General features: G+C 48.3%; 1 protein-coding gene across 2 annotated transcripts in view; it reads right to left on the reverse strand.

Moving 5' to 3' along the window:
• Nucleotides 1–14,375, reverse strand: part of NOTCH1 (notch receptor 1) — a 97,024-nt gene that overhangs the window by 33,552 nt on the left and 49,097 nt on the right. For both annotated transcript variants that reach the window (XM_082208682.1, XM_082208683.1), the window contains 6 exons: nucleotides 13,242–13,355; nucleotides 9,372–9,605; nucleotides 8,223–8,333; nucleotides 6,809–7,001; nucleotides 4,620–4,765; nucleotides 2,281–2,394 (listed from right to left, as the gene is read on the reverse strand). In XM_082208682.1, coding sequence (XP_082064808.1) covers nucleotides 2,281–2,394; nucleotides 4,620–4,765; nucleotides 6,809–7,001; nucleotides 8,223–8,333; nucleotides 9,372–9,605; nucleotides 13,242–13,355 — 912 coding nt within the window. The remainder of the gene's footprint in view (nucleotides 1–2,280; nucleotides 2,395–4,619; nucleotides 4,766–6,808; nucleotides 7,002–8,222; nucleotides 8,334–9,371; nucleotides 9,606–13,241; nucleotides 13,356–14,375) is intronic.

Raw genomic sequence — 14,375 nt, forward strand, 5'->3', positions numbered from 1 at the left:
TGAGAGGACTCCACACATTTGGTCAGGAGAACAGCCATAGCAGCTCAACAGGCAGGGTATCTGCTTTGCATGCAGGAGGACCCAGTTTCATTTCCTGCCAGCGTCGCCAGGTAGGATGGGATTGTTCCACACCTGAACCCCTATAGTATCACTGCTGCCAGTCAAGTAGACAATCCTGAGCTAGACAGACCAACGACTCAGCATAAGGCACCTTCTGATGTCCCTACTTGTGCTGGGGCTGCTGCTGCCAGCCAGTGTGGACAATCCTGAGCTAGACAGACCAATTGTCTTTGCTCAGTAGAAGGAAGCTCCTTACATCCTCTTGGTCCAGTACTTGCCCTAAAAATGTTGCGGACATGCTATGTTTTTCTCATGCTGCCCAATAAGACTTGGGCTGATCTGTGTGTGCATGGAGAAGCAACATGCTGTGCAAAATTTTCGTGTGTGTGAGAGAGAGACAGATTAGCACACATTCCTAGAAACTTTTCTGTGCCCTTTGGCCTGTGGGCCTTCAGGGTGTTGCTGGGAGCCTTGAGAGATTTTCCAAGAGATTCTCTTCTCGGGGAAGAAACATACAGTGGTACCTCGGGTTACAGACGCTTCAGGTTACAGGCTCCGCTAACCCAGAAATAGTACCTTGGGTTAAGAACTTTGCTTCAGGATGAGAACAGAAATTGTGCGGCGGCAGCAGGAGGCCCCATTAGCTAAAGTGGTGATTCAGGTTAAGAACAGTTTCAGGTTAAGAACGGACCTCCTGAACGAATTAAGTTCTAAACCCGAGGTACCACTGTATTTCTTATCCCTTGTGAAGGGGTGTTTTGGAAAGGTACGTTCCCAATTTCACATGCTTCTGCATGCTGTCAGGGCAACCCCAATAAGGGAACACTATTTGTATGGGGTGTGCGAGTTCAACTTAACTCATATTTTCTCTCCTCCCCACCTCTGTCCCATTGTCTTCCTGTTTACGAAGCCAATATTCCCCACATTTTACGTTATCTCACTTGTCAGGCCCTTACCATCCAAGGACCCTTTTGCTGTTTTCCAGAAGGGGGCCTTTGACTCCCCCATTTTTCTCTGGATTGTTTCCACAGCAACTGGCCAAGGCAGGAAAGGAGTCATGGCTTCCTCTAATTGTGTGCAGGATGCTGCTGTTTTGTGAAGCAGGAAACGGGGCAGAGAGGACTCAACTCAGCAGAAAATCCCTGCCCTTACAAAGCTGATGGACCTGCCTATGCAGGTGATGCGGGAGAGGCCTCCATCATTCCAAAAGGAAGCATCCAGGGGCATGAGCGAAAAGTCTTTTTGCAATTTGTATTTTTTTTTTAGTGAAAAATGGACTCATTGAAGAAAAGCTGGTTCATATAAGAAGGCTTTCTCACAGAAAAAGGTGCTGCAAAATGTGAGTGTGGGAAAGGAGTCCCTCCTGTTCCAGCAAACCAAAAGATGACCTCCCTCCTCCCCACTCAGGAGCATGTGAAAATGATAAGCGGGAGGAAGCATCCTATGTTTAGAAAACTCTTCCAGCTGGTTTTGATTTCAGGGCAGAAAACAGGAGCAAGCAGCCCTTCAGACAACCTTGACGTAGGTGCTTCTGCTGGCCTGAGTTCCGGATTTGCACAAAAGCTAAGATCACACCTGCCCCCATGTTTAAAGCAGCACCATGCCACTTTAAACAGTTATGACACCCTCCCCCCCCCAAAAAAAAAGCATTCTGGGAACTGTAGCTTGTTAAGGGTGTTGGGAACTGTAGCTTTGTGTGCAGTAAATTACAGGGTTCTTGGAGGGAAGACATACTTGTAAGATACATTTAAAGCAGTACCACACCACTTTTAACAGTCATGGCTTCCCACAAAGAATCCTGGAAACAGCAGTATGCTAAGGGGTCCAAGAGACCTCTATTTGCGCACACACACACACACACACACACACACGAGCTACAATTCTCAGAGCGGTTTAATAATCAATCCCTCTTCCCAGAAAACTATGGGAAACTTTCTATGCTTCTCATTAAACTAGCCCTTTATTCAGAACCATGAGAACTAGAACCTTATTTTATATTTAAGGGGGAAAGCAATAGCTCAGCAGCATGCAATGGATGCTTTGCATACAGAAGGCCTGAGGTTCACAATCTCCAGACAGGGCTGAGAAAAACTCTCTGCCTGAAGAGGTGCTGCTGCTGGTCAGTGTAGAGCAAGATGGACCAATGGGTCCGACTCAGCAGAAAGCAGCTTCCGGTGCTCCCACGGCTACAGGTTTTTGATCCAGGGTTTGGTCTCTTACCAGTGTAGGGTGGAAGACAGTTGCACTGGTAACGAGCCACATCATCAATACAGGTCCCTTGGTTCAGGCATGGGTTGGAGGCGCATTCGTTTATGTTGGTCTGGCAGTTGGGACCTGGGAAGATTGAGAGACCCACATGCACGGTCAGCCTGCCAAAGCTTCCCTCCTCTCTCCATGACTCCTAGGCTGGGATCCTTCCCAAGCCAGCCTCCCAGAAGCCTTTAACTGGTTGCCAGTCCATTTCCAGGCCCAATTCAAGGTGCTCACATTAGTATTTGAAGCCCTAAACAACTTAAGTCCCAAATACCCGAGAGGCACCCTCCTTCCCTTCAGACCCTCCTTGGGTGTTGTGGTCGGCAAAGGGGGCCTCTTGGTAGTTCCCACTCCATATAAGTTAATGAAGGTGGTGTCTGGGAGAGAGCCTTCTCTGTGGCAGCCCCTATGCTGTGAGACTTCCTCCTCAATACACCTTCACTGTACAGCTTTTATTTATAAAAAATACTTTTTTATGCCACTGTTTCTATGATTACAGTGGTTTTAAACAGCATAAAAACATAAAACCAAATAATAAAATCATTAAAAGTTTGAAACCAGTTAAAAATAAATAAATTAAAGCAAACGTCCATAGGCCATTGTGGGGATGTACTCTTAATTGCCTGCATAGGTCTGGAGGAATAGAAAGGTTTTCGGCAGGCATGCTGATGACGTATCTTCCTCACTCTGGTCTTTGACAGACCTGAGAGGCATGTGTTTAGGATCCTCCCTATTCTTATGACCTGCAATTTTATTCATTCATTCATTTATTTGATTGATTGATTGATTGATTGATATACCGCCCTTCATCATAAGATCTGAGCATAGTTCACTGAATAAAATGCAGCATAAAAACAAGTAAACACTGTATTTTTCGCTCTATAGGACACACTTTTCCCCCTCCAAAAATGAAGGGGAAATGCGTGAGCGTCCTATGGAGCGAATGGAAAGCCAGAGGGGTCAGTGAGTACCGACCCCTCTCACTCTCCACACTTCAGGGGTAGCCGCCTGAAGCCTTTGGAGTGCAGCGGGAACTCGCGCTGCGCTCCGAAGGCTTCGGGTTCCTTTTGCTGAATCCGGGAGAGCAAGATTTGCCGCTGCTCCCAGACCCGTTCTGGGGGCTGGGGTCGGGGGAAGCCCGGGCTTCCCCTGCCCCAGCCCCGCGGCTGAAAACGAAGCCAAAACAGCGAGGGGGATCCATCCTGCTTGCTGTCTTGCTTCTGCCAAAGCCGTGCGCAGCCTCTCCTAGCTGGAGAGGTTGCGCGCGGCTAAAGAGGAAGCCAAGACAGCCAGCGGGATGGATCCCACTTGCTGTTTTGGATTCTTTGCTCTTTGGGGCTGGGGGGGGGAAAATAATTTTTTTTCTTTATTTCCCCCCCTAAAAACTAGGTGCGCCCTATAGTCCAGTGCGCCCTATGGAGCGAAAAATACAGTAAGAAAAACAAAACAGCAAAACAATGCACCCCTCGTCCCACAGAAACATTTAAAAGGCTGTAGCATATTAATCAGCCAAAAGCCTGGTTGAAGAATGGCATTTTCACCTGGCACCTAAAGATATATGATGATGGTGCCAGCAAAACCTCCCAGGGGTGAGGATTCCACAAATAGGGAGCCATGACGGAGAAGGCCCATTCTCGTGCTGCCACCCTTTGTACCTCACATGGAGGCAGCAGACGACTACGGGTCTCGGATGATGAACACAGAGTCTGAGATGGATTATAAGGGGAGAAGCGGTCCTTGAGGTATTGCGGCGCCGAGCCATTTAAGGCAATTTGTTTAAACTGCTTTTAATGTTGTATTTTAAATTGCTGTGACCCACCTTGGGATCCTAGGGGTGAAGGTCCTAGTCCTTCTCAGACCCACTGAAATTAATAACCATGACTAACTCAGGCTCATTCATTTCAGTGGGTTTACTCTAGAGCAGGACCAACACTGGCTACAAAAACTTTGGAGCACCTGGAAGTGGGCAACTGTGGCCCCTAGTCTCATTTTATACAACCTCCGACACCCCCTGAAGAAACACCATCCTTCCATTTAATCAAAATTTCTTCCTTCTGGTTTGTTTTCTCCTGGCTTTTAATAGAGTTTTGATTGTTTCTCTCTCTCAAAAAAAAAAAAACCAAAAAAAAAAAAACCACCAAGAACAGTGAACAGAAAGCTCCACCCAGCTATAACCAGGAAGTCTAGTGCCACCTATTGACTGGACAGTAGAATGACACTACCTGTTACACCATGGGCCAGTCACACTTCATGGTGTGCTCAAGGCAGGGCAAGCACTCCCTGTCCGCTCTCCCCAGACCTCTTACCGCTGAAACCCTCCTGGCAGGTACAGATGTAGCCGCTGGTCATATCTTTACAGGTGCCACCATTCATACAAGGGTTGGATTCGCACTCGTTGTTGTTGATGTCGCAGTTTGCCCCGCTCCAGCCTGGGTCACAATCGCACTTGTAGCTGTCGTTAAGAAGCAGAACGCGCATGAGCATGTGCCTGAGTATGTGCATGTGTGAAGACCAACGTGGAGGCTTCCAGATGTTTTGGATGGCACAACTCCTGCTTCTGGCGGGTGAATTGTGGTCCAAAGAATCTGGCGGGCACCAAGTTGGCAATTGAAAGGGCTGATGCAGACTGTGTGTCTACAGCAGCCACCCCCCAACAGAGACCCATCTTGTAATGCTTCTTGTAATCTTTGGTTCCAAATGTCTGCTGCTCAAAGCAGCTGCCATCCTGGATGCCCTGTTCCTTTCAGACACTGTGCATGTATACAGTTCTAAGAACCTCAGAAGGGTCCCGCAACAGCTGGATCAGGCCAAGGAGGCCCCATCTAGTCCAGCATCATCTTCTCACAGAAGCCCACAAAAGGAGGACCTGAATGTATTAGCCACCTCCCTGCATGTGATTCTTAGCAACTGACATCAAACTGGCAAACAAAGACAGGAAGCTGCCAAACTCTTGGCCCATCTGCCTTAGCATTCTCTACACTGGCTGGCAGTGGCTCCTCAGAGTTTCAGGCAGTGGACAGTCCCAGCCCTACTGGACTTTCTGCCTGGGAAACATCTACTGTTCTACTAAGCTGGGACACTTCCCGAAACCTCTCTGGGCTCTCTTTTCCTTGGTGTATGGCGGCTGTTATAGGAACATAAGAAGAGCCTATTTGGTCAGGCCAATGGCCCATCTAGTCCAGCCATCTTGTTCCCAAACATGACCAAACAGATGCCACTATTCGGCAAGCAGGACTTGAGTGCAACAGCCCCACTTGTAATTCCTAGTAATTGGGAGTTCACGGGCAACTTGCCTCTGACCCCACAGATTCCATGCAGTCACAGGAAGACCACATCTCTTACAGATGCTTGGAGGATAATGCAAACTAAGAATTATTCAGAGTAGACTCAAAGAACATTAGAAGAGCCTGATGGCTCAGGCCAGTGGACCATCTAGCCCAGCATCCTGTTCTCATGGTGGCCAACCAGATGCTTCAATAGGACCTGAGCACAAGAACACTCTCCAGTTGTTGTTCCCCATCATTGGTTATTCAGAGGTAGACTTTCCCTAGACACAGAGCGGTGGTTCCCAAAATTTTGTTGGGCCACCATGCCCTTGGCTCTATCAACTTATCCCCACGGCCCCCTAACCTATAAAAAGCATTATTCAGAAGAGTGGTTTTCAGAACTCACTAAGGAAGGTAACAGCAGAATAAAATTCAAAACAGTAACAAATAATTGCACGTTTATTCAAAATCCAATTAAAACTATTGAGTTTAATTAATTCAACAAAATTGATGGAACTTGATGCAGGGATGCCAGCTTTTCAACATCTGATAGTCATTTAGTCTTAGTAACTCCTTCACTGTGCAGCAAATTCTTAATTCGATGCATGGGCTTCATGAAGTGATACCAGTTTCTCGATGTCTGGTTTCAATTCACTTAGCAGGAGTATTAAATCACCACATTTAGGAATCTGATTTCTTTGTTTGGATGACCACACTAAAAGCATGTTCCACCAAATGTGATGTTTGACTTGCAACAAGGAGCTTCTAAACCACTGTCTATCGGTATGCGAAGGATAGCGATTGGAAATTTCCTTCTGTAGCCAAAATGCTTGGTACGATTTCTTAGACTGAGCCTTCTGCTCAGTGTCATTTTGCAGCTTCCATGATGTATTCCTTTGTATATTCCTTTGTATTTTTGGTTTTTAATGTTGTACATACATTTCTCTTTCTCTTTTTAAAAATTGTCTTACTGTGTTATATAGAAACTGCTGAGATGGTTTTTTCCCATATAAATCAATAGATAATTATTGATGATTATCCTGTTGTCATGGGGCCCAACTAAGTGACTATGAGAACCTGAGAGATGCCTGTCTGGGAAGTGACCCCAGAACCTCTCACCTTGCTCTACTCTCAGCTTGGCAAGGGCTGCATCTGACCATGTGAGACAGCGGAGGGAACTCCCCCCATGCCAGCCAGAGAGCCCCAGAGCCCCCTCCCCAGAAGCTTACCCATTCAGGCCATCATTGCATTTCCCGTGAATGCAGGGATTGCTGTTGCACTCATTGACTTCTGAGAGGCACATGGGATCATGGTAGCCCTCTGGGCAGACACAAACGAAGCCGTTGATGCCATCCCTGCAGGTGCCTCCGTTGTGGCAAGGGTTACTGGCACATTCGTCAATGTTGATGTTGCACATCCTCCCTGTGAAGTTTGGGTAAGAGAAAGAGGTCACAGGCTGGCCCAGTGTCACAACCCAGAACAAATCACCATAGCCATAAAGAAAACCCAATACAATGGTACCTCGGGTTAAGTACTTAATTCGTTTCGGAGGTCTGTACTTAACCTGAAACTGTTCTTAACCTGAAGCACCACTTTAGCTAATGGGGCCTCCCGCTGCCGCCGCACCGCCAGAGCACAATTTCTGTTCTCATCCTGAAGCAAAGTTCTTTACCTGAAGTACTATTTCTGGGTTAGCGGAGTCTGTAACCTGAAGGGTATGTAACCTGAAGCGTATGTGTCAGAGCTGCTTCCAGATCCGAGCTCACAGAGGATCACGCTAGCCAGCATTCACTGTATAAAAGTCTTTATTGATTTACAGTTTCCATTTTCAAGCTGTAGCGCGCAACTCTACGTCTTATAAGCTAGACCGGCGAAGCTCCGTCTGAGTCTCCGCCTCCTGTACACCAACTTAATACCCTAGCCTTACTCCACCTTTTCCTCCTGACCGTTCTCCTCTGGGTCCCTCTGCCCCCCGTGGTCTCTTCCTTCCGGGACTCTTCTGACGCTGACCCCCCGGACCCTTCTGTCTCCTTGCGGCGGGCTTTAGGACCTGGCTCCCTTTCCGGGCTGCTTACTGTGCCGCCTTCCTGTGCATTTGAACTTGGCGCGCGCGCCCAACCTCCCACTTTCCGTTTGACCGTTTCTTCTCTCTCCGATGGAGGTGTAGCCACTCCTGATTCATGTCCTCCCCCCTGCGGCGAGCCGCCTGATCCCGATGCCTGCCGCCCTTCCTCCCCACTGCGCTCTGTTGGGGATGTTGGCCCCGATTTCCAACTGCTGCTCTCTGAACCCCCTTTTGTCCCTTCTTCCTGGGGTGTCCCCCTAAGCTCCCCCCTTGCTCTGGTCACTGGCGCTCCTTTCTGTGAATCTTCCGATTCACTGGAAAGACTCGGAGATCTCGGGTCGTCGTCATCGCTCATCTTTCCTTCGGACTCCTCCCCTTCACTCTCTGTTTCCTCCCTTTCCCTCGCCTCTGCTCCTGAACCCCTGACAGTATGTAACCTGAGGTACCACTGTACAATACAAGAATGGCTTCCCTGCATTGCACTGCAACACAACCGTTATTGGTTTAGGTCCCTTTCAACTCCACAATTCTATGGTTCTATGATCCCATGCTGCTCCTATCTCACCCCCCGTCCTCACCTGCATATCCAGGCTCACAGGTGCACTCGTAGCTATTGATTTTGTCAATGCACTTGCCATAGTCACACGGATTGCTGGCGCAGTCATCCAGGTTGACCTCGCAATTGGGACCTTAATAAGAATAAGAATAAGAATTTATTTCTATGCCATCCATCTGACTGGGTTGGCCCAGCCACTCTGGGTGGCTTCCAACAGATTAAAACATCAAACACAGCAAAACACCAAACATTAAAAACTTCCCTATGCAGGGCTGCCTTCAGATGTCTTCTAAAAGTCAGGTATTTATCTCCTTGACATCTGCTGGGAGGGCGTTCCATTGGGTGGGCATGGCTGCTGAGAAGGCCTTCTGCCCGATTCCCTTAACCTCACTTCTTACAATAAGATCCTTGGAGCTGGATCTCAGTGTCCAGGCTGAACGACAGGGGACCCAAGCTGGATACTACAGCAACAAGGGGCTGATTGAGCCTCTCGCCTGAGGAAGGCTGCAGCATTTGAGACTTTTCAGTTTAAAAAAAAGGCAAGAGAGGGCATGGTAGAAATTTGCAAAATTATGCATGGCATGGAAAAAATGAATGGTCCCTCTCTTGTAACGTTGGAACTCTGTGGGTGTCCAATGAAGCTGAATGATGGAAGATTTGGAACAGAAATGACTTCTTCCGTCATCAGTGGAACTCGCTCCCAATGAAGGCAGTGATGCCAATCAACTTGCATAGCTTTAAAAGAGGATTAGTCAAAATCATGGAGGAGGAGAGGGCTACTAGCCATAAGACTAGCCATAAGACTATGTTCTGCCTCCACAGTTGGAGGCCTCTTGTCCTCCTTGCTAGCCACTTTAAGAACAGGACACTGGACTAGATGGGCACCCTTTGGCCTGATCCTGCAGGCTCTTCTTATGCTCTTATTTTGGGACACCCCCGAGTGGGCATGAGGTGCTGCCATGCTGCTGGATCAATTCCTTGCAAGTACAGAATGGAGATGATGTGGCCCTTGTGAAAATGGGAGCGATTCCCATAGCTAATCGATGTGCTGAGTGCAGAAGTACTTTTCTTTGTCTGTCCTGAGCCTTTGCCTTACCTAAACATCCCTTAGGATTTTATTTTATTTTTTTACAAAAAGACTGATGCAGTGAACACCCCTGGGAGCTCTTACCTGTCGTCCCTTTGAGGCAGAGGCAGTTATAAGCGTTGTTCCGATCCTGGCAGGTGCCCCCATTCTTGCAAGGCTGGCTCTGGCACTCGTTGATGTTCATGTCACAGAGACGCCCCGTGTAGCCTGGCTGGCAGAGGCAGGTGAAGGTGGCAATGCCATCTTGGCAGGTCCCATAGTGGCAAGGGTCTGGGTCACACTCGTTAATGTCAGTCTCACAATGGGGGCCAGAAAAGCCTGAGGAGGAGGCAACACCAAGCAGGTCATGACAATCAGTCCATCAGTCAATCAATAAATTGGGAGTTAGTCACCCCAACACAGATCTTTCTCTGTTTTGTTTTATACTGGGTTCCGCCCCCCCCCATATGTTATTGTTTTCACTTCTTTATACAAGAAGCAACAATGAATATTAAACCATGCCAACCCTCATCCTGCAGAAGCACCAAATGTCCATTTAATTACAATTAACTTCAAAGATTTAAACAAATGTGCCATTCCACAAGTTGCCAGGTGTCCTCAGAGCCTATAACCATGTTCTATTGATGTTGCATATATATCACAGAATTACACCAGGTTGATTGAACAGTAGTGGCTTGATTGTTAGTTTGACTCTCTTGGACGTGTTGTCCATTTGTGCATTAATATTAAACCCCAGAGTTGTGAGGTCCAGATATGAAACACGTCTGCACTTAAGAGTCTACCTTTCTGCTGGCTTTAATGTACGTGCTATTTCCTTATAAGCTGCTTTGAGTTATTTTTGTAATAAAGCAACTTGTAAGCTTAATAAACAACAACAAAAACCAACACAGGGCAACCCATAGGCAACTTGCAATTAAGTTTAAAAACTTTTCAAAACTTTTCAAATTCCATCAACTGCTGAGTAGCCTGGGCAGGGGGCAAGGAGAGGAAAGTCTTAACTAGGCATTGAAAAGATGTCAATGTCTGCAGGAGGGTTTCACTTGAGAAAGCATTCCAGAGGTTGGTGGGACACAGCCAAAAAGCCTCTTGTGGACACCTTCTGAGCCTCCTCTCTCTAAGGGAGAGCCTGATTACAGAACACCAGTATGACCAGTGCTTGCAGGAATCATAGGTGGCTCTTCTCATTGCTGTGACCTTGAAACTGGTTTGGAATCAGCGCCTGGTGCAGGAAGTGGAGGCCAGTGAAACTACGGAACTCACCCCTGCAGGAGGCAGTGACAGCCACCAACCTGGATGGCTTTCAAAGAGGATTGGGCAGATTCATGGAGAAGGAAGAGGAAGAGGTTTATCAGTGGCTACTAGCCACGATGGCTGCACCCTGCCTCCACGGTCAGAGGCAGCAATGCTTCTGAACCCCATTTGCTGGAAACCACAGGAAGGGAGAGTTGCTCTTGTGCTCAGGTCCTGATTGTCGGCCGCTGTGGTTGGCCACTCTGCAAACAGCATGCTAGATGGCCAGATCCAAGAGGCTCACTTGATGTTCCTATGCCATGGTCTGACTTAGCATGAGGCAGCTTCCTATACAGATGAGTTCCCGGGGAAGCCCCCACAGAGAGCCTGGGGCACAGAAGCTGAACCAAACACACACCAAGTGCCCTTGAGCCCAGCAGCTAACAACCCCTTTGCGTGGCCAAGACATGGATAGGGGGGACCCTGGCTGCAAAGGGAAGACAGCGCGTGGCAAGAGGATTTGGAGGGGAGGTTCCTTAACGATCGGAGGAAGGAGAAGGAGCCGCACCCCCCTCCCTACTGCCTCCCAACTGAATGCAAAGAGAGCCTGGCTTTGTCCCCAGGAGCGCACAATGGCTCCCCTTGCACAGACTACCCCTTTCTTCCTGTCTTTCGCAGGAGCCCAGAGGCAGCCTCTTCCCCACTTTGTCTGCATGCAGCTCAGAGAGGCTGGCCATGGAATCCAAAAGGGCAGGAGCAGGACGGGAGGGGGAGGTGCGGGGCTGTGTGTGTGTGCGGGTTCGGTTGGGACAAACGGCTGCATGTACGGCTGCCTGTATGGAGGGATAATAGCAACTGAGAAGTGCCGGGAGACAGAGGAGGGAGGAGGACAAAAGCCGGGAGTGGGGGGAGGAAGAGGGGGGTTGGAAGGAAGACAAAGTCAGGCTTTGACTGTTCCCCCCCTCCCCACAGGCCTCCCCCATCAACGAAATCCACATCTCAGCTTTTCATCGGCGAGACCAAGATGCTCATTAGAGACTGTTCAGCTGGAAGATTTTTAGCGGAGGACCCCCACAAAAGCACCTCTGTTCACTGCTGCCGGCTCATGGCGTCGGCTTTGTCCCCAAACCTACTTGAGTTTCACTCGTCGAGTGCACACGGCCCCTGCTACCCCCCCCCAAAAAAAACCCCGTGTGTATGTGTGTGTGAGGGTTTGGAAATGGCCTTTTTTTGTGTATTGCTCTGTCCCCGCTTTCTCTTTTGCAGGGAGGCGAGGGGCCCAAGAAGGAAGGAGGAGACCAGAGGCAAAGACCCCAATGGCTGGCACACAACACCCCCTTCCCCAGCAATGTTTTCAGCCAAGGTGAGGGGGGGCTGCCTCCATTGTGTCAGGTGCTGCACAGAGAAAAACTCATGAGGAGTGGGGAAGAGAGGGAGGAAATGGAAGCAGAGTCCAAATATTTTTTTTGGGGGGGTGCCACCAGTTGTCGGTGCCAGGGATCCTGGCATTGCACCAGTCAAAAATCAGAGCTGCTGCTCCTCCCCTCCTGAAAGCATTTCTAGGTTGCAAGCTGAACTGAGACCCCTTTAGGCCTTTAAGAAACATTTGAGGAAGTGTCATGGCGGCATCTGCTGGGCATGCAAAAGGCCCCTGGGCTCAATCCCCACATATATCTCCAGGTATGGCTGGAATCATCTCCTGCCTGAAAACTCTGGAGTGCCATTGCTGCCAGCCAGTGTAGACTGAGCTAGAGGGACCATGGCATCAGTAGAAGGCTGGTAAACTGCTGCCTCTCAAGCTACTGTCAGAGGCACAGAAGCAGGACTTAGTTTTTTTAAACACACACATACAAAGAGAGAATAGGCAGTAGCCTGGCTTTACGAGCAAAGTGTTTGTTAGACTCTTGTCTGATGAAATGCAGAAAAAGAAAAATTAGACCCTACTCAGTGCAAACAGTAATGAATTAGATGCACCAAGGGTCAGTCTCAGTATATGGCACCCCCAACGTAACTATTTAACTCAGCCCTTTCTTCAGAACTATGAGGACTAGACTCTTACTTTACTTTTAGGGGAAGGGTCGGAGCTCTGTGGTATACAGTCCCTGGAATCTCCAGGTAGCCCTCCTCCAATAAAAGCCCTTATTCTCCTGGGGATATGGGTGATTTTAATGACACTGTTGTTAACAATGTTCAGTCTGTGCTTTACGGTGTGTGGGTTTTGTTTTACAATTCTTGTTCCAACATTGTGTAACATTCTCTACTACGTTATTCTATTTTGCATTACTTTGCAGTATACTTTGGAACTCCCTGCCTAGTGACATCAGGCAACCACCTTCTCCGTACCCTTTCTGGCACCTGTTAAAAACATTTTTGTTTAGACAGGCCTAACCAGATATTTAGAAAGTTGATGCAAGCTTTAGTTCATTGTGCTTTTAACCTTTAAAAAAAGTTCTTAAATTATTGTTGTTTATTCTTCTTATTGATAATCTGTTTTAAGCATTTTTGTGCTGCACAGAAGGGTTTTGTTTTCAATCAAGGCATGTTACAAAATATATACTAAAGCACATTAGAGACTTTCTTTTAGCACAAGCGATATAAACGTCTAATAAATAAAATTCCTTTGCGCGCAATGAAATTCATTATTTCCACAGTGGCCTGCCCCCTTCCTCAGAATCCCTGCCCTCCAGAAGAGGTCAGAGATCCCACACCCCCAACCCTGCTTACCTTCAGTGCATTCACAGGTGTAGGCATTGGGGCCATCAACACACTTGGCACCATTCTTGCACGGGGTGCTGGCACACTCATCAATGTCATACTGGCACAGGTGGCCATTGAAACCTGCCGGGAAACAAAGAAGCTGAGCTTGGCCTGAGCACCGACTTCGGTATGGCCGAGACCCCTGCAGTGGTCACCCTCCTCCTCTCCATTGCTGATAAGGAACAAATATGGCTCCCACCTCTTCCACAGGTGAGAAGCCTCTTCTTGCCCAGTCACCTGTGGCAAGTAATGGATTCCTCTAGGTGACCAGAAAGGGAAACGGTAGGGGCTTTAGGAGAAGGGCTGTGGCTTAGTGACAGAGTCACTGCTTTGCATGCAGAAGGTCCCAGGTTCAGTCCCCAGTTGCATCTCTAGGTGGGGCTGGGAACATGACTTGCATGAAACCACTGGACACAATACTGAGCTAGATGCTGGAAACCATGGCATAGGGAGGGCTCTTGTGCTTAGATCCTGCTTGCAGGCTTCCCATACGGGCATCTGGTTCACCACAAGTGAGAACAGGATGCCGGCATAGAGGGGCGCCAGTGTCTGATCCAGCAGCCAGGCCCTTCTTAAGTTCAGTTTTAGTTCTACTCAAGATAGACCTATTGGAAATTACGGGAAATTACGAAAACTTCAGTTTTCAATGGTTCTGCTCTTCAGTAGGGCTTAGCTGGCGATGACCCCTTTGTGCACATCTTTATCTGGTCAGGATGCAGTCCAGACACCCTGCTTGAATTTCCCAGTCACTTTTATTTTAAAAAAGGAGTACCCAAGGGACAGTCAGAGGAGTTGGGAATAAAAGCCAAAAAACCTTTTCTGTGAAATATCTTGATGAATAGGCTGTCATTATACACTTCACAGCTGCCTTCCCACAAACATCCTCAGCCCCAAAGTGGGGCGGGGGGACCCAGTTCGGGGCGGACAATTACGTTAACTCTTGTGATTTCCCACAAACTGGAGGGTAAAGCTGTATCCCACCCCCCATCCTCAATCCCTTAAAAAATGTCCAGAAATGTGAAAATGCAAACTGACAGATGGGCACTGCTCCCCCTTCCAAGATCTTGTCCTGTCTCTGGAAATCTTCTCTAGAGAGCGTAA

This window comes from Podarcis vaucheri, assembly GCF_965113315.1.
Source record: "Podarcis vaucheri genome assembly, chromosome: Z".
Taxonomy (NCBI): domain Eukaryota; kingdom Metazoa; phylum Chordata; class Lepidosauria; order Squamata; family Lacertidae; genus Podarcis; species Podarcis vaucheri.